At 50.0% G+C, this 27,490-nt stretch overlaps 1 protein-coding gene across 1 annotated transcript; it reads left to right on the top strand.

The window, feature by feature from the left end:
- The first annotated feature begins 16 nt into the window (after positions 1–16).
- Positions 17–26,729, top strand: LOC149427191 (uncharacterized). The gene is made up of 7 exons (XM_089668203.1): positions 17–472; positions 2,482–2,612; positions 7,087–7,278; positions 8,430–8,633; positions 12,435–12,620; positions 12,813–12,936; positions 22,247–26,729. Exons 2-7 carry the CDS (start codon positions 2,559–2,561, stop codon positions 24,493–24,495), a joined length of 3,009 nt encoding a protein of 1,002 aa, XP_089524329.1. The 5' UTR covers positions 17–472; positions 2,482–2,558; the 3' UTR covers positions 24,496–26,729.
- The last annotated feature ends 761 nt before the right edge of the window (positions 26,730–27,490 follow it).

Below are 27,490 nucleotides of genomic sequence, written 5' to 3'. Positions count from 1 at the left end.
GTGGAGGGATTGGCAGAGAGGGGTGGAGGACACTGAGTGGAGGCCAGAGGAGGGATTGGCAGAGAGGGGTGGAGGACACTGAATGGAGGCCAGTGGAGGGATTGGCAGAGATTTAATTGGTTGGAGATGTTGCGGAGGCTGGAGATGATTGATCTTGATGGAGAAGTCGGGGGAGGGGTCGCTGTGTCCACATTTCCAGCGACTTGCGGAATCGCAGTGTGAGGAGTTGGAGGCTGTTAGTTGCACCCTCAGGTTGTGTCTCCGACATCTGCGGCTGAACGCCTTTCCTTCCCTGTGAGGGGGGGAGGGGAGGGTGACATCCAGGATGAAGAATCAGCAGCTTCCTCTCCAGCAGCCTCCATGCTGGGACGTCATCCTGCTCTGCCTCCTCCTCCCTGACCTGGGGGAGGGGAACCTCTGACTGCTGCACAGATCTGCACACAATTCTCTATCATGGAGCCATTGTGAGCCGGTAAGTCAGTGTGGTTGTCGCTGTGATTGGTGTGATTGTTGCTGTGTTTTTGGTGCGTTCCGGTGTGTTTTTGGTGCGTTCCGGTGTGTTTTTGGTGCGTTCCGGTGTGTTTTGATTGTGTTTTGGTTCATTTTCCCCTTTTCTCTTTTTCTTCAGTTTAAATAGAGACGTGTGTTCCGGTGCGTTTTTGGTGCATCTTACCGCCTTCCAGTACAATTCTGTGCAGGAAAAATGCTGCCTGTTCTACTTTTTTTTCCTGCACCCGGAACGCACCGGAACTGCAAGCACTGATGTGATGACACTGACAACCAGATCACCGACTTTCTGTGCGTTTTGCAGAAAAAAGGCAACTGAAACGCATGGAGTGTGAACGGCCCTAAAACTTGAGCTCTCAGAATCCGGTGCAGCTGGGCATGACGGCCAATCAGCTTCTCCCTTCAGCTTGTTCAGCTAACCTCTGACAACAAGGCTCCGTTCACACCGCTGCGACTTATGAGACCCCCAAGTCACATGACCTGTGAAATCCCATGTTAGTCAACGGGAGCCGCCTTAATTATCACTCCTGAAGTCGCTCCGACTTTAGGAAAGGTCCCCGTGCTCCTTCAGGGCGACTTCTACCCGACTTGTGCCCATAGACCCAAGTTGGATCCTCGTCTGTATTGATGCGATTTGTATCCGACATGACAGGAAGATGACCCAGCATTCCCTGAAATTCGCTTCAGAGTTGCTTCAAAGTAGTACTCAAGTCGCCTGGAAAAGTCGCCCTGCAAGTCGCGCAAATTTCAGATTGTAGTATTGCGAATTGAGACTAAGTCACCGGTCACACCTCTGCGACTTGTGTGAGATTTCAGCACGATTTCCGGTGCGATTTCTGAAGAATTTATTGCGAAGATTTTCAATAATTTCTTGCAATTTGCGGCACGATTTCTATTCTATGTATGTGAAATCGCAACAAAACTGCAGAAAAAAATCACGCAAGAACTACTTTAGAAATCTCGCTGCAGCAAATCGCACGTGTTAACCCCTTCCCATGCAGCTGTTGTATGTAAATGACTGGACCGTGGCAGTGCAGGGGCGGGTGGACGTTTATAAACAGCCTCTCCACTCCCTGCTTGAGCGCAAAGCACCGCGATCCGATCGCTGTACGGGACCTCTATGCGAGGTCCTGATCATGTGATCACTGATTGGCCAATCAGTGATCACATGAAGAGTAGTAAGCAAGATGTCACTTCTGACATCATTGCTTACTACATGTGAAATCTGTGAATGATCACAGAGGTCACATGGTACAGGACCATTCACAACAGCCTTGTACCATGTGACAAGCTGTGACCAATCACAGCTCTCACAGTATTTCCCAATGGCTGCAGGAATGCAGCCAGAGAGAAGGAGAAATGATTCCTCTTACAGCCTTTATGGGTGTAAAAGCAATCAGTGTAAAAAATAAAAAAAAAAATCTTCATCACCCCCCACAAGTAGTACAGTGTTACCATGGTGATACTACTGCTAGGGTGACAGTATGTAGAAAAAAAAACCAAATAATATAAAAAAAAAAAAAAATGTAAAAATCTTTTTAAAAAATTATACTTTTTGGTTTTTTTTTTTTACTAAAAAGATATATTTTGGCCAAGATTTATGAAGAAAAATGTGCAATCCTGCCATTATTGTGAACACGCCCCTTTCAATGAGTGATTCAATGACACAGAATCAGCAGCATGCATGTCATGACTGTGGGGTCTGTTGGATTTCTATGACTCTACTACACCGGCTAGGAAATTATTTGCCATGTAGAAATATCATTTCCACCAAAAACAGGGATTGATCCGGTTAGTGATGTCTGACGGCTAGTATTTTCAACACAACTGTACATAGTTGGGCGGGTATCATGTATGTGGCACGGCTCTCAGCACATACATAGTTGGTCATACATGCAGCGCCATCTCCAGGAGGACGGGAAGGGGTTAAACCGCATGTGTGCGGCCACTGATGAATGACTTCCACTCGTCTAGGTCGATCTTCGGTGAGGAGCGTCATCCCTGTGCCCAGGCTGCTCTCCGACAACGGGCGAGGAGGAGGGGGAAGGACGATGGAGGAGATACTGGGACTCACCATGGAGGTCCTGCACCTGCTGGAGGAAGAGGTGACTTCTGGGAATTCCCAGTAAATGATTCCCAACAACCCCCCCCCCCATAACCAGGACCAGTCCCTTCTTGGTTGGACAAGGCGTCTGTGCAGCTCCATTCCTTCTCTCTGCTTTGAGGTACAAGGCAATTTCCGGAGCTCAGAGATGCAGTTTTGGGGCCAAAAAATCGAGAAAAGCAAGAATCGCATACTGGACCAACCTATGGAGGCTTGATACAGGATTGTATATGAATGATTCAGACTTTAGGGGGGGCCAGTGGGAGTATAACAATCCCCACAGTCTCAGGCCATTGATGCCCCATCATTGGTGTCATTGGGAGGAATAGTGCCCCATCATTGGTATCAGTGGGAGGAATAGTGACCCATCATTGGTATCAGTGGGAGGAATAGTGCCCCATCATTGGTGTCAGTGGGAGGAATAGTGCCCCATCATTGGTGTCAGTGGGAGGAATAGTGCCCCATCATTGGTGTCAGTGGGAGGAATAGTGCCCCATCATCGGTGTCAGTGGGAGGAATAGTGTCCCATCATTGGTATCAGTGGGAGGAATAGTGCCCCATCATTGGTGTCAGTGGGAGGAATAGCGCCCCATCATTGGTGTCAGTGGGAGGAATAGTGCCCCATCATTGGTGTCAGTGGGAGGAATAGTGCCCCATCATTGGTGTCAGTGGGAGGAATAGTGCCCCATCATTGGTGTCAGTGGGAGGAATAGCGCCCCATCATTGGTGTCAGTGGGAGGAATAGCGCCCCATCATTGGTGTCAGTGGGAGGAATAGCGCCCCATCATTGGTGTCAGTGGGAGGAATAGCGCCCCATCATTGGTGTCAGTGGGAGGAATAGCGCCCCATCATTGGTGTCAGTGGGAGGAATAGTGCCCCATCATTGGTGTCAGTGGGAGGAATAGTGCCCCATCATTGGTGTCAGTGGGAGGAATAGTGCCCCATCATTGGTGTCAGTGGGAGGAATAGTGCCCCATCATTGGTGTCAGTGGGAGGAATAGTGCCCCATCATTGGTATCAGTGGGAGGAATAGTGCCCCATCATTGGTGTCAGTGGGAGGAATAGCGCTCCATCATTGGTGTCAGTGGGAGGAATAGCGCCCCATCATTGGTGTCAGTGGGAGGAATAGCGCTCCATCATTGGTGTCAGTGGGAGGAATAGCGCTCCATCATTGGTGTCAGTGGGAGGAATAGTGTCCATCATTGATGTCAGAGAGCTTGCCAGCAATGGGCTGCAAACGGCCTGGGAGCTGCAGCATGGAGACCAATGCACTGTCACTGTGCTCCTCCTGACATAAATGTGTTTAAGGAATCCTTTAGGTTGCTTCTGCTTGGCCCCTCCCCCTAACAATGCCCCTTCCCTGGCTTTCATGCGGAGTGATAGGATGACGTTTGTGTGGAAGAGTCACTCCTGGGGAACATCTAAACCCCATTGGCACACCCATAGCTCCACACGTGCCTTATTTGAAGGAACTATCCCTTATCTGGACCCAATCCCTCGTTCCTCTTTCTGATATCATGTATGGCCTCTAAATCAGTGCTCTCCCAACTGTGGCCCTTAGCTTGCCTTTATCTGGCCCTTGGGGCACCCTTCCTCCCACAGACACCAATATTGGGGAACCCTTCCTCCCACAGACACCAATATTGGGGCACCCTTCCTCCCACAGACACCAATGATGGGGGACCATTGCTCCCACAGACACCAATGATGGGGGACCATTGCTCCCACAGACACCAAAGATGGGGGACCATTGCTCCCACAGACACCAGTATTGGGGCACCCTTCCATCCACTGACACCAATAATGATGGACCATTCCTCCCACAGACACCAAAGATGGGGGACCATTGCTCCCACAGACACCAGTATTGGGGCACCCATCCATCCATTGACACCAATAATGGGGGACCACCCTTCCACAGACACCAATAATGGGGGACCACCCTTCCAAAGACACCAATAATGGGGGACCACCCTCCCACAGACACCAATAATGGGGGACCATTCATCCCACAGACACCAAAGATGGGGTTCCATTGCTCCCACAGACACCAATATTGGGGCACCCTTCCATCCACTGATACCAATAATGATGGACCATTCCTCTCCCACAGACACCAATAATGGGAGACCATTCCTCCCACAGACACCAAAGATGGGGGACCATTGCTCCCACAGACACCAGTATTGGGGCACCCTTCCATCCACTGACACCGATAATGGGGGACAATTCCTCCTACAGACACCAAAGATGGGGGACCATTGCTCCCTCAGACACCAGTATTGGGGCACCCTTCCATCCATCGACACCAGTATTGGGGGACCATTCCCACCACTGACACCAATAATGGGGGACCATTCCTCCTACAGACACCAGTAATGAGGGACCATTCCTCCCACTAACACCAATAATGGGGGACCCTTCTTCCCACTGACACCAATAATGGGGGACCATTCCTTCCACAGACATCAATAATGGGGGACCATTCCTTCCACAGACATCAATAATGGGGGACCATTGCTCCCACAGACACCAATAATGGGGGACCATTGCTCCCACAGACACCAAAGATGGGGGACCATTGCTCCCACAGACACCAATATTGGGGCACCCTTCCATCCACTGACACCAATAATGATGGACCATTCCTCCCACAGGCACCAAAGATGGGGGACCATTGCTCCCACAGACACCAGTATTGGGGCGCCCTTCCATCCACTGACACAAATAATGGGGGACCATTGCTCCTACAGACACCAATAATGAGGGACCCTTCCTTCCACTGACACCAATAATGGGAGACCATTCCTTCCACTGACACCAGTATTGGGGGACCATTGCTCCCACTGACACCAGTAATGGGGGACCATTGCTCCCACTGACACCAGTAATGGGGGACCATTGCTCCCACTGACACCAGTATTGGGGGACCATTGCTCCCACTGACACCAGTAATGGGGGACCATTGCTCCCACAGACACCAATGATGGGGGACCATTGCTCCCACAGACACCAAAGATGGGGGACCATTGCTCCCACGGACACCAACCATGGAGCACTATTTCCCCAAGAGACGACAGTGACGGGGCACTATTCTTCCCTTGAAAGCCAACAATGGGGCACCATTCCTCCCGGTAAAACCAAGGATGGGGCATTGTTTACTACAAGTGGGGCTCTTTTTAACTCCCATTGGGCACAGTCCGGCCCCCCAAGCCTAAAGAACCGTAAACTGGCCCTTCGTTTAAAAAGTTTGGAGACCCCCGCTCTGAATGATTGTATTTTTTTACTTTGAAAAGCCAATATAAAGGAAACATAGAGGTGAGAAGTAATGCTTAGCTCATCATTTGTTGCGTATTATTTCTTCATGGGCCATACTTTGTGGTGAAAGGTGTCAGGTATCTCAGGTTCCGATATTTATGTGTATGGTAGCGCTGGACTAATGGAAGCGAGACTCGGGATTGGTGGAGGCCCATCTGGAATGGGTCCTCTTTCAGAGGGGCTAATGCCCAGCAGAGGGGCAGTGTAAATGGACACTGTTAATGATTCTGGGCTGTTTCCTCTTTGATGGTGACATGGAGAACGTTCAGTAGATGACAATCTGCCGGAATGGTTGCAGTTGTGTGCCGGCAGTTGGAACTTGCGAAAATGGTTTGATAGCCTTTATCAAGCCCCAGTAGGTCTCCTATAGCTTGGTTTTAATTACATCCACTGCTCCAGCAGGGGGAGGCATTTTCCCTGAACTGCATTGGTGGTCCCTGAGGATCCATAAACCTTTTCAGATAGTCTCCTGAGTGATATGAACCCTTGTACTGGCCACTCCTCTATACCCATCCCATAATTTTCATCTCAGAAAGTAGGGAGTCATGCGTCCATTCTACGCTCAAGACTGACTTCCCAGCAGTGGATTCCTCGCCCAATCTGTGTCTAAGAAGCAGGGCCGGGACAAGGGGTGGGCAGGAGGGGAAGCCGCCCAGGGCACAGTGGTAGGGGAGGACGCCCCCTCACCAAATGCAAACTCCAGATCGGTGGCTAGCAACTAGAGGGCTGGAGATTCTTGTCTTCCATGACCTTTACTTCTGTCACACCCTCCACCCCATCTTCCCACAGTTGACACGTACATGTTCTGCCGCAAGAAAACCATAAGTTGGCCATGCATGGACAGTGCACACTCCATGCCAAGCAAGGGGCAAAGAATGGGCACAAGGTGGTACACCCAGTCTACAGCATGGAGGGGGGTGCAGTTCTGCATCCTTGCACTGGGCGCTGGACAAACCTGTCCTGGTATAAGAAGAGGTCACAAGCTCCTGGTTTGATGTGCAGATAGTTAGAGTGACCTTTTATCTACTCCTAATATCCGGTCCACCAGCCTTCCAAAGAAAATTGCCCTCAACACAGCACTGACTTGAACTTCACCATACCTTCCCTTTAAGAACTTCTTGCGTTCTTGTAACATGCATCCACCTCTCATTTTATAGGAGTTTGTGATATTAAAGAAGACATCTGACGATCCTGTGACACGCGGCAGCCATTCCCGTGTCTCAGAAGAGTGGAGCAGGACCCAGAGAACCATCATGGAGCCTCCACCCCACTGCCTGATACCAAAGAGGAACAACGAGAAGAAGATTCTGGAGGTCGTCAACAAGATCACTGAGCTTCTGACAGGAGAGGTGAGCGGTGGCGTGAACAAAGGGAGGGGCCGGTGGCGGGAACTAAGGGAGGTGAGTGGTGGCAGGAACTATTGGGAGGTGAGTGGTGGCGGGAACTAAGGATGGGGAGCGGTGTCAGGAACTAAGGCAGGGGAGCGGTGTCGGGAACTAAGGATGGGGAGCGGTGTTGGGAACTAAGGATGGGGAGCGGTGTTGGGAACTAAGGATGGGGAGCGGTGTCGGGAACTAAGGGAGGGTAGCGGTGTCGGGAACTAAGGGAGGGTAGCGGTGTCGGGAACTAAGGGAGGTGAGCGGTGTCGGGAACTAAGGATGGGGAGCGGTGTCGGGAACTAAGGATGGGGAGCGGTGTCGGGAACTAAGGATGGGGAGCGGTGTCGGGAACTAAGGGAGGGGAGCGGTGTCGAGAACTAAGGGAGGTGAGCGGTGTCGGGAACTAAGGATGGGGAGCGGTGTCGGGAACTAAGGATGGGGAGCGGTGTCAGGAACTAAGGATGGGGAGCGGTGTCGGGAACTAAGAGAGGGGAGCGGTGTCGGGGACTAAGGGAGGTGAGCGGTGTCGGGAACTAAGGGAGGTGAGCGGTGTCGGGAACTAAGGGAGGGGAGCGGTGTCGGGAACTAAGGGAGGTGAGCGGTGTCGGGAACTAAGGGAGGTGAGCGGTGTCGGGGACTAAGGGAGGGGAGCGGAGGCGGGGACTAAGGGGGGTGAGCGGTGGCGGGGACTATGGGAGGTGAGCGGTGGCGGGGACTATGGGAGGTGAGCGGTGGCGGGGACTATGGGAGGTGAGCGGTGGCGGGGACTATGGGAGGTGAGCGGTGGCGGGGACTATGGGAGGTGAGCGGTGGCGGGGACTATGGGAGGTGAGCGGTGGCGGGGACTATGGGAGGTGAGCGGTGGCGGGAACTAGGGGAGGTGAGCGGTGTCGGGAACTAAGGGAGGTGAGCGGTGTCGGGAACTAAGGGAGGTGAGCGGTGTCGGGAACTATGGGAGGTGAGCGGTGGCGGGAACTAAGAGAGGTGAGCGGTGTCGGGAACTAGGGGAGGTGAGCGGTGGCAGGAACTATTGGGAGGTGAGCGGTGCCGGGAATTCTGGGGCATCGTCCGGGATCAGAAGCTGTATATCTGGATGGTGACTGTATCATTGTGTGTGTCAGGTTCCTCTCCGTTGTCAGGACGTCGCCGTCTATTTCTCCATGGAGGAGTGGGAGTATATGGAGGGACACAAGGATCTCTACAAAGACGTCATGGTGGAGGACCAGCAGAACTGCAACTATAGAAAGACGGGAAAGAAGAAATTTAAGTTAGATGAAAAAGTACCAAACCTCTTCTTGGAGATCATCTGCCTTCTGACTGGAGAGGTGAGGGGGACTCTGGGAGGGGTCACATGACATCATTCTTAGTGAAGAGGATCCTATATTCTGTTTTGAATGGTGATATATGCAATGACTTACCGCCAGATGCTGTTTGTGTAAATGGTATGGCCACTTGCTGGCTTGACACAATCCACAAGCAGTCTAACTCTTCAATAAGACACAGAAGTTGATCCACAGTGGAAAGTGAAACTGACTGTACCACACGGCGAGGTAGGGAGTGTCTGGCTACGCAATGTACTAAATAGCATCAAACGGGAGTGGGAACAGAGGAACATACCAAAGGTACAAACACAACATTAATAGGCAACACATTCTAGGAGGGCCACATGACATGACTTTTTTTTTCCCTATTAATACAAAACAGACCTGGTCAGAGAGGTGGGGAGATTTCTGTGTACATCTTATGACCTCACTGTTATCTACACGAATAAAACACTGAATTGACCAATGAGGTGAGGAGTTTTGTGGGAGTGTTACTAGACATAATTTTTTACACTCACTGGCCACTTTATTAGGTCTACCTTGCTAGAGCCAAGAAAATCCCCCCCACACCATGACACCACCACCACCAGCCGGAACCGTTGATACAAGGCAGGATGGATCCACCACACCATGACACCACCACCAGCCTGAACCATTGATACAAGCCAGGATGGATACCCCACACCATGACACCACCACCAGCCTGAACCATTGATACAAGGCAGGATGGATCCATCACACCATGACACCACCAGCAGCAGCCTGAACCGTTGATACAAGGCAGGATGGATCCACCACACCATGACACCGCCACCAGACTGAACCATTGATACAAGGCAGGATGGATCCTCCACACCATGACACCACCACAACCAGCCTGAACCATTGATACGAGGCAGGATGGATCCACCACACCATGACACCGCCACCACCAGCCTGAATCATTGATACAAGGCAGGATGGATCCACCACACCATGACACCACCACCACCAGCCTGAACCATTGATACAAGGCAGGATGGATCCATGCTTTCATGTTTACCCCAAATTCTGACCCTACCATCTGAATGTCGCAACTGAAATCCAGACTCATCAGACCAGGCAACATTCTTCCAATCTTCTATTGTCCAATTTTGGTGATCCTGTGCGAATTGTAGCCTTCGTTTCCTGTTCTTAGCTGACAGGAGTGACACCCGGTGTGATCTATTGCTGCTGTAGCCCATCTGCTTCAAGGTTGGGCATTCAGAGATGGTATTCTGCATACCTTGGATGTAACGAGTGGTTATTTGAGTTCCTGTTGCCTTTCTCTCATCTCCAACCAGTCTGCCCATTCTCCTCTGACACCAACAAGGCATTTTCCTCCACACAACTGCCGCTCACTGGATATTTTCTCTTTTCGGACCATTCTCTGTAAACCCCGGAGATGGTTGTGTGGGAAAATCCCAGGAGATCAGCAGTGTCTGAAATACTCAGACAAGCCCGTCTGACACCAACAACCATGCCACATTCAAAGTCACCTAAATCTCCTTTCTTCCCCATTGTGATGCTCAGTTTGCCGTCAGCAAGTCGTCTTCACCACGTCTAGATGCCTAAATGCATTGAGTTGCTGCCATGTGATTGGCTGATTAGCAATTTGTGTTCCCGAGCGATTGAACACGCGCACCCAATAAAGTGGTCAGTGAGTGTATATTTACCGATTTAAAACACAGAGCTGACCGGAGAGGTGAAGGGGATTCTGGGAGGCTTGCTTGACAACGTGTCTTTTTTTTTCTCTTTCAACTTTATTGATGTGTCACAATCACATTTACTTTATTTCTATGCACTGCAGCTCTGAGGAAACCGCGGCTGGCAATTGGTCCAGGTCTGGACCATGGTCTGCTAGATAGTGTTGTACACTATCTCAACAGAAGTGCCCCCCCCCCCCCCTCACATTTGTGTAAATATTTGATTCTCTCGTTTCATGTGACAACACTAAAGAAATGACACTTTGCTACAATGTGACGTAGTCAGTGTACAGTTTGTATAACATGGAAATTTGCTGTCCCCTCAAAATAACTCAACACTCCGCCATTAATGTATAAACCGCCGGCAACAAAAGTGACTCCACCCCTAAGTGACAAGGTCCAAATTGGGCCCAATTAGCCATGTTCCCTCCCCGGTGTCATGTGACTTGTTGGTGTTACAAGGTCTCAGGTGTGAATGGGGAGCGGGTGGGTTACATTTGGTGTTATCGCTCTCACGCTTTCATACTGGTCACTGGAAGTTCAACATGGCACCTCATGGCAAAGAACTCTGAAGATCTGAAAAAAAGAATTGTTGCTCTACATGAAGATGGCCGAGGCTATAAGAAGATTGCCAAGACCCTGAAACTGAGCTGCAGCACGGTGGCCAAGACCATACAGCGGTTTAACAGGTCAGGTTCCACTCAGAACAGGCCTCGCCATGGTCCACCAAAGAAGTTGAGTGCACGTGCTCAGCGTCATATCCAGAGGTTGTCTTTGGGAAATAGACGTATGAGTGCTGCCAGCATTGCTGCAGAGGGTGAAGGGGTGGGGGGGCATGGCTGTCATCTCAGAAGGAAGCCTCTTCTAAAGATGATGCACAAGAAACCTGCAAACAGTTTGCTGAAGACAAGCAGCCTAAGGATATGGATTACTGGAACCGTCTCCTGTGGTCTGATGACACCAACATCAACTGATTGGGTTCAGATGGTGTCAGGCGTGTGTGGCGGCAACCAGGTGAGGAGTACAAAGACAAGTGTGTCTTGCCTACAGTCAAGCATGGTGGTGGGAGTGTCATGGTCTGGGGCTGCATGGTGGTGGGAGTGTCATGGTCTGGGGCTGCATGGTGGTGGGAGTGTCATGGTCTGGGGCCCCATGGTGGTGGGAGTGTCATGATCCGGGGCTGCATGAGTGCTGCCGGCACTGGGGGGCTACAGTTCATTGAGGGAACCATGAATGCCAACATGTACTGTGACATACTGAAGCAGAGCATGATCCCCTCCCTTCAGAGACTGGGCCGCAGGGCAGTATTCCAACATGATAACGACCCCAAACACACCTCCAAGACCACCACTGCCTTGCTAAAGAAGCTGAGGGTAAAGGTGATGGACTGGCCAAGCATGTCCAGACCTAAACCCTATTGAGCATCTGTGGGGCCTCCTCAAATGGAAGGTGGAGGAGCGCAAAGTCTCTAACATCCACCAGCTCCGTGATGTCATCATGGAGGAGTGGAAGACGGAAGGTGGAGGAGCGCAAGGTCTCTAACATCCACCAGCTCCGTGATGTTGTCATGGAGGAGTGGAAGAGGACTCCAGTGGCAACCTGTGAAGCTCTGGTGACCTCCATGCCCAAGAGGGTTAAGGCACTGCTGGAAAATAATGGCGGCCACACAAAATATTGCACTTTGGGCCCAATTTGGACCTTGTCACTTAGGGGTGGACTCACTTTTGTTACCAGCGGTTTAGACATTAATGGCGGTGTGTTGAGGCATTTAGAGGGGACAGCAAATTTATATGTTATACAAGCAGTACACTGACTACGTTACATTGTAGCAAAGTGTCATTTCTTCAGTGTTGTCACATGAAAAGATGGAATCAAAGATATACAACGTGAGGGGTGGACTCACTTCTGGGAGATACTGTATGTATATATATATACATTGTATACAGTCCGGGGGAGGGGTGGACTCACTTCTGGGAGATACTGTAGGTACACTTACTAAAGAGGCTCCTAAATGTTTAGCAGTTACATGGATTCTAACATGTCTCATTACAGTAAGATGGATCTATCTCTTAATACACAGGAGACCACAATAGAGAAGAAGACCTCTGGCAACCACATGGCACTTGGCAGCCAATCCCGTGTCTCAGTAGGATGGAGCAGGAACCATAGAACCATCATGGAGCCTCCTCCTTGCCTGATACCATCGAGGAACAACGGGATGGTTTTAGAAGTCATCAACAAGATCACTGAAATTCTCACTGGAGAGGTGAGGGGTCCTGAGAATTACGGGACAGTGGGATCGATTCACTAACGAATCAAAAGAAAACAGGAGTTGTTCACCATATTTAAAATCAGAGGTGAACGTTGATGGTTGCTGTGCGTAATAACTCCGACGTTCTTTCTTTCATACCTCAAAAGCGGTATGTCTGGATGGTGACTGTATCATTGTGTGTGTCAGGTTCCCATCAGGTGTCAGGACGTCGCCGTCTATTTCTCCATGGAGGAGTGGGAGTATATGGAGGGACACAAGGATCTCTACAAGGATGCCATGGTGGAGGACCAGCAGACCTTCCCATCACTGGGTAAGAGGAGACAATGGAGCCTATCTAAACCAAGAAACCCAAATTTCATATATTGGGGTCTGCAAGCCCTTCGATGTGGTGGCTGCATAAACTTTTCTTCCTTTTATCTCCTGAAACCTTGTAATGGAACCGGACCCGACTGCGCTTGGGTACTTCCGTTAGACTCCCCCTTCCCCGTCCGAATACACAGACACCACCGCTGACCACACAAGACTAGACGCCACCAGTCTTGAAGGAAAACCAGGAAGTAGACTAGTTTATTTTAACACAGATACAAGATATATACGTTCAAGGGAACAACCCCCCCTCCCTGCATAATGACACAACCCCCCCCCCTGCATAATGACACAACCCCCCCTCCCTGCATAATGACACAACCCCCCCTCCCTGCATAATGACACAACCCCCCCTCCCTGCTTAATGACACAACCCCCCCTCCCTGCATAACCACACAACCCCCCCCCTCCCTGCATAATGACACAGGGCGGGGCAATCCACACCCAGAAACAAGAGACACACCAGCAGACAGTCCCATCAGGAGGGCTGCTGGAAACACCCCCCACCAAGCCAATACACAAACACATACATCCCATAATAGTTTGCTCCCAAGCAAGACACACAACAGAACAATGGGATGCAACCACATAAAACAATCAACAACCCCCCCCACCCCAATATTATGACAGATCATCCTGTACCTCTAACAGGCGCAGGGTGACTTACACATAAGAGGGATATGGGGAGCTGAGACGGGTCTCCCCACCTCTCTAGAGTGAGCTGTGTTCCATGGGCCCCCCATCCAAAGTGACTCGTGTCACACTTGTATTAACCACTTCCCGACCGGCCGTTGCATATAAACGGCCGGACGGTGGCACTGCAGGGTCGGTTGGCCGTTCATAAACGGCCTCCCCACACCCTGCTTGTGCGCGCTCCCTGGGAGCGCTCAGCACCACGATCCGGTGCCCGCTGTGTCCTCCGAACACAGTGAAACACCGATCGTCGGACGGGACCTCTGTACGAGGTCCCGATCATGTGATCACTGATTGGCCAATCAGTGATCACATGCAAAGTAGTAAGCAAGATGTCACTTGTGACATCATTGCTTACTACGTGTGAAATCTGTGAATGATCACAGAGGTCACATGGTACAAGGCTATTCACAGCAGCCTTGTACCATGTGACAAGCTGTGATAAATCACAGCTCACTCAGTACTTCTCAATGAGTGCAGGAATGCAGACAGAGAGAAGAAGAAATGATTGCTTTTACATCCTATATGGGTGTAAAAGCAATCAGTGTGAAAAAAAAAAATCTTCATCAACCCCCACAAGTAGTGCAGTGTCACCATGGTGACACTGTACTGCTAGGGTGACAGTATGTAAAAAAAAAATAAAAATAAAAAATAATAATATAAAAAAATAAAATAAAAATTAAAAAAAAAATGTTTAAAAATTATAATTTTTGGTTATAAACTAATTTGGATTTTTTTTTTTTACTAAACGGAATAAATTTTGGCCAAGATTTGTGATGAAATATTATTTATTTGCAAAATTTTATTAAAAAAACACTTTTTTTTCAAAATTTTTGGACTTATTCATTTACATAGCAAAAAAAATAAAAATCCCAGCGGTGAATAAATACCACCAAAATAAAGCTTTATGTGTCTCAAAAAAATGGTAAAAAATTAATTTGGGTACAGTGTTGCATGTAACAGCAATCGGAGTGGCTAACTAGCTACTCAATCGCTGTTACAAGCATCGGAAGGGGACATCCCCCCTCCAGCCGCCTTCTGTGCCCTCAACGGGACCTCCTGCCCCCCCCCCCATCCTTGCGTGTAAAGGCCAACTCTCGCGTCAGTCCCGCACACACACAAACAGCGATCGACCCACGCGTGTGAGGTATCTCAGCGAATGTCATATCATGCGCAGTAATTCTCTCACCAAACCTCCTCCTGTGTATCTAATGTCACCTGTAGATTTTTTTCAAAGCATCGCCTATGGATTAGAACATTTACGCCGTTTGTCGCCATCGCGCGGATGGGTGCAAATTTATAGCGTGACATGTTAGGTGTCTACTTACTCGGCGGAACATCATCTTTTATATTTTACAAAAAATGTGGTTATGTATTGTGGGGGGGGGGGGGGGGGTTATTTTTTTACATTAACCATTTCAATACCGTGTGATTTTCCCCCTTCCTGCCCAGGCCATTTTTCAGGTTTCAGCGCTCTCACACTTTGAATGACAATTGCGCGGTCATACAACACTGTACCCAAACTAAAATTTTATCATTTTCTTCACACAACTTGAGCTTTCTTTTGGTGGTATTTAATCACCGCTGGGGTTTTTATTTTTTGCTAAATTAACAAAAAAAGACCAAAAATTTTGAAAAAAAAACACATTTTTCTTTGTTTCTGTTATAAAAGTTTACAAATAAATAATTGTTCTTCATAAATTTAGGCCGAGATGTATTCTGCTCCATGTCTTTGGTGAAAATAACCCAAATTAGGATGTATTTTTTAGTTTGTAGGAAAGTTATAGAGTTCACAAACTATGGTATAGATCTGAAAATTGATCAATCCTGAAGTACTGACAGCCAATCTAATTTCTTGAGGTCCAAGAATGTCAGAACAGTACAGATATCCCCCAAATGTCAGGACAGTACAGATATCCCACAAATGTCAGGACGGTACAGATATCCCCCAAATGTCAGGACAGTACAGATATCCCCCAAATGTCAGGACAGTACAGATATCCCCCCAAATGTCAGGACAGTACAGATATCCCCCAAATGTCAGGACAGTACAGATATCCCCCAAATGTCAGGACAGTACAGACATCCCCCAAATGTCAGAACAGTACAGATATCCCCCAAATGTCAGAACAGTACAGATATCCCCCAAATGTCAGGACAGTACAGACATCCCCCAAATGTCAGGACAGTACAGATATCCCCCAAATGTCAGAATAGTACAGATATCCCCCAAATGTCAGAATAGTACAGATATCCCCCAAATGTCAGAACAGTACAGATATCCCCCAAATGTCAGAACAGTACAGATATCCCCCAAATGTCAGGACAGTACAGATATCCCCCAAATGTCAGAATAGTACAGATATCCCCCAAATGTCAGAGTAGTACAGATATCCCCCAAATGACCCCTTTTTGCAGAGTAGACAGTCCGACGTACTTCATAAGAGGCATGGCGAGTTTTTTGAAGTTGTATTTTTTTGTCATAATTTTTCGGAAAATGAAAAAAGTAAAAAAATTATTTTCACTATTTTTTTTTTTTTACATACTGTCACCAGTGCAGTACAGCGTCATCATATAACTGGCATGGCGGTGAACATGGACACTGACTGGTGACAGTATGAAAAAAAAATATATATATATATATTTTTTTTTTTTTTATTATATTTAATTTTTTATTACATTTTTTTAAAGATTTTTTTTTCATATTTTACTATGACCAAAGTAGTACAATGTTACCATAGTAACACTGTACTACTTTGGGGGAGTGATCAGTATTTTTTTTTTTTTTTGTTATACACAGTTTGCTTATAGCAAAGAATTACTTTGCTATAAGCAAGCATTTAGCTGAATGAAATCGATTCATTCAGCTTTTTTTTTTTTTTTTTTTTTTGTGCTTAGCTGTGATTTGGTCACAGCTAATCACATGACATGTGCATGTGACCTGCTGTGACCATTCACAGCTAGGCACTAGTATACAATGGATGGCATCATGAATGAAGCCATCCATTGTATACAACTATCATGTGACCTGCTGTGATTGGTCACAGCAGGTCACATGGTACCAGCTACGGGAGCCGGTACTCGGATCTGTCATCGGCCATGTCCGAGGTGCACGGCCCGTGACAGATCCCGCTGCTGCGCCGCTCTGCTGTGCCGCAAACTGCGTATGTGCGTGAGCACGCCAAATGGCGTGCACCCGGAATTTAGGAGCGCATTTCAAGCCGCCAAACGGCCATTGGCCGGGCGGCTAATGGTTAAAGTTTAAAAAAGTGTTTTTTTCCAAAAATTTGCGATCGAAAAACCGCTGCGCAAACACTGCATGATGTAAAAAAATAGCAAAAAACTATTTATTCTCTAATGCCTTTTGCTTTAAAAAATACACACTCGGCGGCCACTTTATTAGGTCCACCTGTTCAATAGCTTGGTACCACAAATTGCTAATCAGCCAATCACATGGCAGCAACTCAATGCATTTAGGCAGCTAGACGTGGTGAAGACGACTTGCTGAAGTTCAAACTGAGCATCAGAATGGGGAAGAAAGGGGATTTAAGTGACTTTGAACGTGGCATGGTTGTTGGTGCCAGACGGGCTGGTCAGAGTATTTCAAAAACTGCTGATCTCCTGGGATTTTCACACACAACCATCTCTAGAGTTTACAGAAAATGGTCCGAAAAAGAGAAATTATCCAGTGAGCTGCAGTTGTATGGAAGAAAGGTCAGAGGAGAATGGGCAGACTGGTTGGAGATGATATAAAGGCAACAGGAACTCTAATAACCACTCGTTACAACCAAAATATGCAGAATACCATCTCTGAATGCACAACATGTCCAACCTTGAAGCAGATGGGCTACAGCAGCAGCAGACCACACCGGGTGCCACTCTTGAGAGCTAAGAACATGAAACGGAAGCTACAATTCACACAGCATCTTCCAACATTGGACAATAGAAGATTGGAGAGACGTTGCCTGGTCTGAGTCTCGAGACTTCCCTAGAGATGGTTGTGTGTGAACCTCAACAAGGCGTTTTCCTCCACACAACTGCCACTCACGGGATATTTTCTCTTTTTCGGACCATTCTCTGTAAACCCTAGAGATGGTTGTATGTGAAAATCCCAGGAGATCAGCAGTTTCTGAAATACTCAGACCAGCCCGTCTGGCACCAACAACCATGCCACGTTCAAAGTCACTTAAATCCCCTTTCTTCCCCATTCTGATGCTCGGTTTGAAGTTCAGCAAGTCGTCTTCACCACGTCTAGATGCCTAAATGCATTGAGTTGCTCTCATGTGATTGGCTGATTAGCAATTTGTTTTACCAAGCCATTGAACAGGTGGACGTCATAAAGAGGCGGCTGAGTGTATAATGTTTGGGGGTTCCAAGTCATTTTCTAGCCAAAAAAAAAAACTGATTGTTACACAAAAGGTGCCAGGAAAGGCTTGGGCTGGAAAATACTGTAATTGTATCTGACAATTGCAGTATTAAACAAACACTTTACCCCTTCAGACTGCTGCAGTGTCGGCTGATGTCATCTGTCTTCATTTCATATTGAAGCCTGAATGTGACCGCAGTGTCATAATGGATGCAGCAGTCACATGATCAGGAACCGTTTTGATTGTTGGGTTTTTTTAGCCATTAGTGGCGGTTTGAGACCTTCCATGTTGTCAGCTGGGGGCTATTAATGGAAAGATGTTTAATAAAATATCCGATCCGCTGCAGCTGGGAAATTCACTTCAGCCACACGTGATAAGGGGGTGGAGACAGGAGTGTATTCGGATTTTGTGTTGCCCTAGGCAACGCAAAAAATCTGCAGCCCCCCCACTCTCCTGGGGACTCCAAACCAATGGAGGCAGCGGGTGCAGTGGCTGTCCATGGCCATGTACGGGTGGAAGGAATCTCCGGGAGCCAGTATTCCCCCACCCTGGAGATCGGGCAGACTCCTCTGGACAGTGGCTCTCCTCCCGTGGTGGTCCCTGATTTTTTCCCCCCGGACGGGGAAGGTGCTGCCCTGGGGTGTACATGTATCCCGGATTGTTCCTCTTCGCCCCCCCGGCTTCCTGCACCAGTCCCGGTGTCTTCAGGAGTCTGCCTCATACCAATGATCGGTGCACCTCCAGGAGGGGCTAGGGCGAGGCACCAACCAGCAGCCTCATCACATTGGAGGAGAGGGATCACACCCCGGGCACCAGCCTCAGCCTGACCACCGTCCACCAGTCCCTTCCACCTGCGACCTCTGTACACCACCGCAACCCCCTCCCCCAGAGAAAGAGAGAGACTCACCATCCAGTCTGCAGGAGAACCATCGTCCCTTCTTCCGGTAGGCGCCGCCGCCCCCCTGAAAGATGCCGCCCAAGGCAAATGCCTTGAGAACTAAGGACATCCGATCGCCTGCACTCCAAACAATCCACTTTATTGAACCAAGATAAAACCAATAGAGACAGTGGTCATACAGTGGGGGGCTGGCAGCTAGCAGTGAACATACAAGACGAATGCCTTGTTGGCCTCACGGCAAATACGCCCCTGGATTGAGATACCGGTGACTACATTGACCTAATATGACCCCGTGGTCAGGTTTGGACACTGTCATTGACCAAATATGGCCAAGTGGTCAGGATTGGATACTGTCAGTGACCAAATATGGCCAAGTGGTCAGGTTTGGACACGGTCATTGACTAAATTTGGCCAAGTGGTCAGGTTTGGACACGGTCATTGACTAAATATGGCCAAGTGGTCAGGTTGGGACACGGTCATTGACTAAATTTGGCCAAGTGGTCAGGTTGGGACACGGTCATTGACTAAATATCGCCAAGTGGTCAGGTTGGGACACGGTCATTGACTAAATATCGCCAAGTGGTCAGGTTGGGACACGGTCATTGACTAAATTTGGCCAAGTGGTCAGGTTTGGACACGGTCATTGACTAAATTTGGCCAAGTGGTCAGGTTGGGGCACGGTCATTGACTAAATTTGGCCAAGTGGTCAGGTTGGGGCACGGTCATTGACTAAATTTGGCCAAGTGGTCAGGTTGGGGCACGGTCATTGACTAAATTTGGCCAAGTGGTCAGGTCTGGACACGGTCATTGACTAAATTTGGCCAAGTGGTCAGGTTTGGACACGGTCATTGACTAAATTTGGCCAAGTGGTCAGGTTTGGATACTGTCATTGACCAAATATGGCCAAGTGGTCATATGAAGTTGATGATGTCACCAGCATACAGTCCTCTTGGTAGCTTCCAGATGGGAAATTTCCCGGCCACAACTGGTTGGGCCGGTGGCCTAATTTCATGTAACTGGGTTCTGCCTGAACCTTACCTCTGCAAGTGCTGAGTAACATTACCATAGGGATTGGGGGCAGCAAGTAATTACATTCATTTGAGAAATGTACATTGTGTACAACAACCATGGTCTGCTCCAATGTTTCCATTCTTGGACCTGGCCACGCCGGTGTACTGGGCCCTCATAGGTCTTTATATGTCCTGAGCATTTCGAGTCACAAGATGGCCTTTCATATGTTTTTGAGGGCTCACTGAGCAAGCTGTATTAAGAAATATTTTGGATGGAGGAATTGAATATTAAAGCCGGTTGTAGCCGACCTACTCCGGTGTGGGGTGGGCAATTTAGATCAGAAAGGTGGATAAGAATACATTCGCACTAGCGATCAGTGGGAGGAATAGCGCCCCATCGCTGGTGTCAGTGGAAGAAATAGCGCCCCATCGCTGGTGTCAATAGAAGGAATAGCACCCCATCGCTGGTGTCAGTGAAAGGAATAGTGTCCCATCGCTGGTGTCAGTGAAAGGAATAGTGTCCCATCGCTGGTGTCAGTGAAAGGAATAGTGTCCCATCGCTGGTGTCAGTGAAAGGAATAGTGTCCCATCGCTGGTGTCAGTGGGAGGAATAGTGCCCCGTCGTTGGTGTCAGTGGAAGGAATAGCGCCCCATCGCTGGTGTCAATAGAAGGAATAGCACCCCATCGCTGGTGTCAGTGGGAGAAATAGCGCCCCATCGCTGGTGTCAGTGGGAGAAATAGTGTCTCATGTCCGGTGTCAGTGGGAGAAATAGCGCCCCATCGCTGGTGTCAGTGGGAGGAATAGCACCACATCGCTGGTGTCAGTGAAAGGAATAGTGTCCCATCGCTGGTGTCAGTGGGAGGAATAGTGCCCCGTCATTGGTGTCAGTGGGAGGAATAGTGCCCCGTCATTGGTGTCAGTGGGAGGAATAGTGCCCCGTCGTTGGTGTCAGTGTGAGGAATAGTGCTCCGTCGTTGGTGTCAGTGGGAGGAATAGTGCCCCGTCGTTGGTGTCAGTGGGAGGAATAGTGCCCCATCATTGGTGTCAGTGGGAGGAATAGTGCCCCGTCGTTGGTGTCAGTGGGAGGAATAGTGCCCCGTCGTTGGTGTCAGTGGGAGGAATAGTGCCCCGTCGTTGGTGTCAGTGGGAGGAATAGTGCCCCGTCGTTTGTGTCAGTGGGAGGAATAGTGCCCCGTCGTTGGTGTCAGTGGGAGGAATAGTGCCCCGTCGTTGGTGTCAGTGGGAGGAATAGTGCCCCGTCGTTGGTGTCAGTGGGAGGAATAGCGCCCCGTCGTTGGTGTCAGTGGGAGGAATAGCGCCCCGTCATTGGTGTCAGTGGGAGGAATAGCGCCCCATCATTGGTATTAGTGGGAGGAATAGCGCCCCATCATTGGTGTCAGTGGGAGGAATAGCGCCCCATCATTGGTGTCAGTGGGAGGAATAGCGCCCCATCATTGGTGTCAGTGGGAGGAATAGCGCCCCATCATTGGTATCAGTGGGAGGAATAGCGCCCCATCATTGGTGTCAGTAGGAGGAATAGCGCCCCATCATTGGTGTCAGTGGGAGGAATAGTGCCCCATCATTGGTGTCAGTGGGAGGAATAGTGCCCCATCATTGGTGTCAGTGGGAGGAATAGTGCCCCATCATTGGTGTCAGTGGGAGGAATAGTGCCCCATCATTGGTATCAGTGGAGGAATAGTGCCCCATCATTGGTGTCAGTGGGAGGAATAGTGTCCCATCATTGGTGTCAGTGGGAGGAATAGTGCCCCATCATTGGTGTCAGTGGGAGGAATAGTGCCCCATCATTGGTGTCAGTGGAAGGAATAGTGCCCCATCATTGGTGTCAGTGGAAGGAATAGTGCCCCATCATTGGTGTCAGTGGGAGGAATAGTGCCCCATCATTGGTGTCAGTGGGAGGAATAGTGCCCCATCATTGGTGTCAGTGGGAGGAATAGTGCCCCATCATTGGTGTCAGTGGGAGGAATAGTGCCCCATCATTGGTGTCAGTGGGAGGAATAGTGCCCCATCATTGGTGTCAGGGGGAGGAATAGTGCCCCATCATTGGTGTCAGGGGGAGGAATAGTGCCCCATCATTGGTGTCAGTGGGAGGAATAGTGCCCCATCATTGGTGTCAGTGGGAGGAAAAGTGCCCCATCACTGGTGTCAGTGGGAGGAATAGTGCCCCAAGGTCCTGATAAAGGCAAGCAAAGGGCCGCAGTTTGGGGCCCCCGACCCTAATAGAATAGTAGACTTTGTGATCCTCTTCATGTTCTGTATCCCCCAGATGGACAACATATGAAGAATGACACCGAGGAACCTTCCGTTGCCTCTTCAGATGCAGGAATGAGGAGTGATGACCACCCCTGTGATCCTTTAGAAGATCCCATCCCACCAAACCTCAATCTGAGATGTCTCCATGAAGATCTCTCATGTGATCCCTCCACACACGGGGACTATTTCCCCAATCACACCCCCCCTACCACCCATCCCACCGGTGGAGGAGGTGAGACTCTCCCTTTGGCCAATTGGGTTGAAGGTTCCCCTGCAGAGCTCGTCTCAATGAACACTAAGGCGGGGGAAGGGCCGTATTCATGTTCCAAATGTAGCAAATGCTTTTCTCACCAATCAGATGTCCTCACACATGAGAGAATCCACGCGGTGGGGAAGCCCTATTCCTGTCCCGAGTGCGGGAAATGTTTCTCCAAGAAGTCGTCTCTCCTAAAACACAATAGGGTCCACGCGGCGGAGAAGCCCTATTCCTGCCCCGAGTGCGGGAAATGTTTTTCTCAAAACTCCTATCTCGTCCTGCACAGAAGAGTTCACGCCATAAAAAAGTCGCACTCCTGTCCTGAATGTGGGAAGAACCCGAACTCCTGTTCTGAATGCGGTAAGAAGTCGCATGCGTGTTCAGAGTGCGGTAAGTGTTTCTCCCAGGAAGCGGCTCTCACCAGACACGGAAGGGTCCACACGGGGGAGAAGCCGTATTCCTGTTCTAAGTGTGGGAAACGTTATTTATACAAAAGGTCTCTCATCGAACATGAAAGAGGTCACGCCGCAAACCTGTATTCGTGTTCAGAGTGCGGGAAAAGTTTTCCCTACAAGTCAACCCTGATCTTACACAAGAGAGTCCACACGGGGGAGAAGCCCTTCTCCTGCTCAGAGTGCGGGAAACGTTTTCTAAATAAATGGGCCCTCATTGTACATGAAAGGACTCACACGGGGGTGAAGCCCTATACCTGCTCGGTGTGCGGGAAACGTTTCTCCCAGAAGTCATCCCTCGACAAGCATGGAAGGATTCACACGGGGTCAAAACGGTATTCCTGTTCCAAGTGCGGGAAATGTTGTTTCTACAAGTCGTCCCTCCTTTTACATGAAAGGCTTCATGCACAGGAGAAGTCCTATGCGTGTTTCAAGTGCGGCAAATGCTTCTTTAACGTGGCATCTCTGAACATACACGAAAAAGGCCACACGGGGGAAAGGCCGTATCCCTGTCCAGTGTGCGGGAAAGGTTTTCTACAAAAATGGACCCTCGCTGTACATAAACGGATTCACACGGGGGAGAAGCCCTACTCGTGCTCGGAATGCGGCAAGCAATTCTCCGACAAGTCGTATCTCATCAGCCACAGAAGAGTTCACTGCGGGGAGAAGCCCTATGCCTGTTCCATGTGTGGGAAACGTTTCTTCCACAAATCAAGCCTGACCGCCCATGAAAAAGTTCACTGCGGGGAGAAGCCCTATCCCTGCTCAGTGTGCGGGAAAAATTTCTTGCAGAAGTCGGATTTTATCGCACATGCAAAGGTTCACGGCCAGGAGACGTCTAATCTTTGTTTTGAGTGTGGGAAATGTTTCTCCAGTGACACGGCTCTTGCCCTCCACAGACGTGTTCATAAACAAAAGAAGCCGCATGTCTGTTCAGAGTGCGGAAAGTGTTTTCCTCAAAAATCTTCTCTCGTTGCACACAACCGAATCCACACGGGGGAAAAACCATTCTCCTGCTCTAGTTGCGGGAAGTGTTTCAACCACACATCGTCCCTTAGTGCCCATAAAAGGCTTCACACTGGGGAGAAGCGCTATGCCTGTGCAGAGTGCGGGAAGAGCTTTAACCAGAGACTGGATCTTGTCACCCATGAAAGGGTTCACACGGGAGAGAGACCTTATTCCTGTTCCCTGTGCGGGAGGTCTTTTTCACAGAGATCGGCTCTGATCAGACATGAAACGGTCCACACGGGAAAGAAGCCTTACGCCTGTTCCGAGTGCGGGAAATGTTTTTCCCACAAATCGGCCGTCATCGTACACGAAAGGATTCATACCGGGGAAAAGCCATATCCCTGTTCAGGTTGCAGCAAACGGTTTTCTCAGCGGTCTTCTCTTATCAAACATGAGAGAGTTCACACGGGAGAGAGGCCATATTTCTGCTCGGAGTGCGGGAAACGTTTCTCACAGAAATCACATCTCATAGCCCATAGCAAACTTCACTTGGGGGACAGCCATATATTTGCCCCAAATCTGGAAAATGAGCTTCCAATAAACTAGCTATTATCAGAACTAAGTCTCAGAGATCAGACATATTCAGTTCTGGATGTGGGAAATCCCCCCCCCCCACTCCCCCGACCACCAATTGACTCATAAGACTGCAAAGTTCACATTGGGAGAAGCCATATCCCTGTTTTGAGTATTGTGCACTGCAGGCCAAACCTGACGTTCTCCGGGCCAACTCTGACGTTCTCAAGGCCAACCCTGACGTTCTCCGGGCCAACCCCGACTTTCTCTGGGCCAACCTTGACGTTCTCCGGGCCAACCCTGATGTTCTCCGGGCCAACCCTGATGTTCTCCGGGCCAACCCTGACGTTCTCCGGGCCAACCTCGACTTTCTCTGGGCCAACCTTGACGTTCTCCGGGCCAACCCTGATGTTCTCCGGGCCAACCCTGACGTTCTCCGGGCCAACCCTGACGTTCTCCGGGCCAACCTCGACTTTCTCTGGGCCAACCTTGACGTTCTCCGGGCCAACCCTGATGTTCTCCGGGCCAACCCTGACGTTCTCCGGGCCAACCTCGACTTTCTCTGGGCCAACCTTGACGTTCTCCGGGCCAACCCTGATGTTCTCCGGGCCAACCCTGACGTTCTCCGGGCCAACCCTGACTTTCTCTGGGCCAACCTTGACGTTCTGCATTCTAACCCTGACGCTCTCTGGGCCAACCTTGACGTTCTCCGGGCCAACCCTGACGTTCTCCGGGCCAACCCTGACTTTCTCTGGGCCAACCTTGACGTTCTGCATTCTAACCCTGACGTTCTCCGGGCCAACCTTGACGTTCTCCGGGCCAACCTTGATGTTCTCCGGGCCAACTCTGATGTTCTCCGGGCCAACCCTGACGTTCTCCGGGCCAACCCTGACGTTCTCCTGTCCAACCCTGACGTTCTGCATTCCAACCCTGACGTTCTCCAGGCCAACCCTGACGTTCTCCGGGCCAACCCTGACGTTCTCCGGGCCAACCCTGACGTTCTCGGGGCCAACCTTGACGTTCTCCAAGCCAACCCTGACGATCTCCGGGCCAACCCTGACGTTCTCCGGGCCAACCCTGACGTTCTCAGGGCCAACCCTGACGTTCTCGGGGCCAACCTTGACGTTCTCCGGGCCAACCCTGACGTTCTCGGGGCCAACCCTGACGTTCTCCGGCCAACCCTGACGTTCTCCGGCCAACCCTGACGTTCTCGGGGCCAACCTTGACGTTCTCCGGGCCAACCCTGATGTTCTCCCGGCCAACCATGACGTTCTGCATTCCAACCCTGACGTTCTCGGGGTCAACCCTGATGTTCTCGGGGTCAACCCTGATGTTCTCCAAGCCATCCCTGACGTTTATTTTGCTGTGTGCACTATGATCAATTGTCGATGTGGGAAATCCCCCCCCCCTCCCCCGACCACCAATTGACTCATAAGACAGCAAAGTTCACATTGGGAGAAGCCATATCCCTGTTTCGAGTATGGTGCACTGCGGGCCAACCCTGACGATCTCCGGGCCAACCCTGACGTTCTGCATTCTAACCCTGACAATCTCCAGGCCAACCCTGATGTTCTCCGGGCCAACCCTGACGCTCTCCGGGCCAACCCTGACGCTCTCCGGGCCAACCCTGACTTTCTCCGGGCCAACCCTGACGCTCTCCGGGCCAACCCTGACTTTCTCCGGGCCAACCCTGACGTTCTCCGGGCCAACCCTGACGCTCTCCGGGCCAACCCTGACGCTCTCTGGGCCAAGCCTGACGTTCTCCAAGCTAACCTTGATGTTCTCAGTGCCAACCCTGACGCTCTCCGGGCCAACCCTGGCTTTCTTTGGGCCAACCCTGACGTTCTCCGGGCCAACCCTGACGTTCTCCGGGCCAACCCTGACGATCTCCGGGCCAACCCTGACGTTCTGCATTCTAACCCTGACAATCTCCAGGCCAACCCTGATGTTCTCCGGGCCAACCCTGACGCTCTCTGGGCCAAGCCTGACGTTCTCCAAGCTAACCTTGATGTTCTCAGTGCCAACCCTGACGTTCTCGGTGCCAACCCTGACGCTCTCTGGGCCAACCCTGGCTTTCTCTGGGCCAACCCTTACTTTCTCCGGGCCAACCCTGACGTTCTCCGGGCCAACCCTGACGTTCTCCGGGCCAACCCTGACGTTCTCCGGGTTGACCCTAATGCTCTCCAGGCCAACCCTGACGTTTATTTTGCTGTGTGCACTATGATCAATTGTTTTTTAGAAATAAAATCATGTCATCCTTTGCTATATCTCAGTGCCGCTGATCTCTTGTATGCTGTTTTTTTTTTTTTTTAATTCTTTATTTATTAACTTTGTATGTCATACAGGGATTATCGGGGCCCGCGGGCACCCATCACAACAAGTAGCCTGGGTCAGGTGCAAGATACATGTATCAAAATAAATGCACCACAGATAGACCAGCTGGGGTAAGGGCCAATGGGGCATTGATGATTTAGCTCCCTTTGCCCAAAGGCCTGTGACTTATATAAATCCTGTTCAACATTAACTCTTAATACAGAAAAAACTAAAAGACAGGCAGAAGGAAAGAAAAGAGAGAAAGAGAGCCATACTCATGGAAGATGAGAGAGGGAAAAGAGAAAAAAAAGGGGGGGGGGCAGGAAGCCTGAAGAAGAACAGGAAGGGGAAAAGGGGGGAGATGAGTCCTCTGCCCAAAGACTGGCCTACTAAAGTCATAAGGGACTCAAGTGCTTCACCCGTGGGAGCCCAGGATATGTCATGGAGGTAAATTCCATCCAGTAAAACCACGTCTTTTGGACCCGTTCCTCCCTATGGTGTACTGCAGCCATACGCTCCTCCATCAGTTGGACTTCGTTGACCTTGGAGAACCAAGTCCTGATGGAGGGTGGTGTGGTTGGTTCCCAGTGAAGCGGGATGCATGCCTTTGCTGCGTTTAACAGATGGAGGAGGAGGGAGCGTTTATAACGTTTCAAGGACACAGGGTTCAAATGCAACAGGAAGGCGGCCGCATCTTCCGGCATCTGGGTGTTAG

This window comes from Staurois parvus, unplaced genomic scaffold (genome assembly GCF_062004578.1).
Source record: "Staurois parvus isolate SC_StPar_1 unplaced genomic scaffold, SC_StPar_1.0 ptg003958l, whole genome shotgun sequence".
Lineage (NCBI taxonomy): Eukaryota > Metazoa > Chordata > Amphibia > Anura > Ranidae > Staurois > Staurois parvus.
Note: the sequence above shows the minus strand (reverse complement) of the source record. Positions and strands in the feature narration are given on the sequence as shown.

Coding starts and splice junctions, on each gene's coding strand:
- LOC149427191 (XM_089668203.1), top strand. CDS start 2,559: ATGGAGGAGATACTGGGACTCACCATGGAGGTCCTGCACCTGCTGGAG. Junction 7,279..8,429: donor CTGAGCTTCTGACAGGAGAG/GTGAGCGGTGGC, acceptor TGTGTGTGTCAG/GTTCCTCTCCGTTGTCAGGA. Junction 12,937..22,246: donor GCAGACCTTCCCATCACTGG/GTAAGAGGAGAC, acceptor TGTATCCCCCAG/ATGGACAACATATGAAGAAT.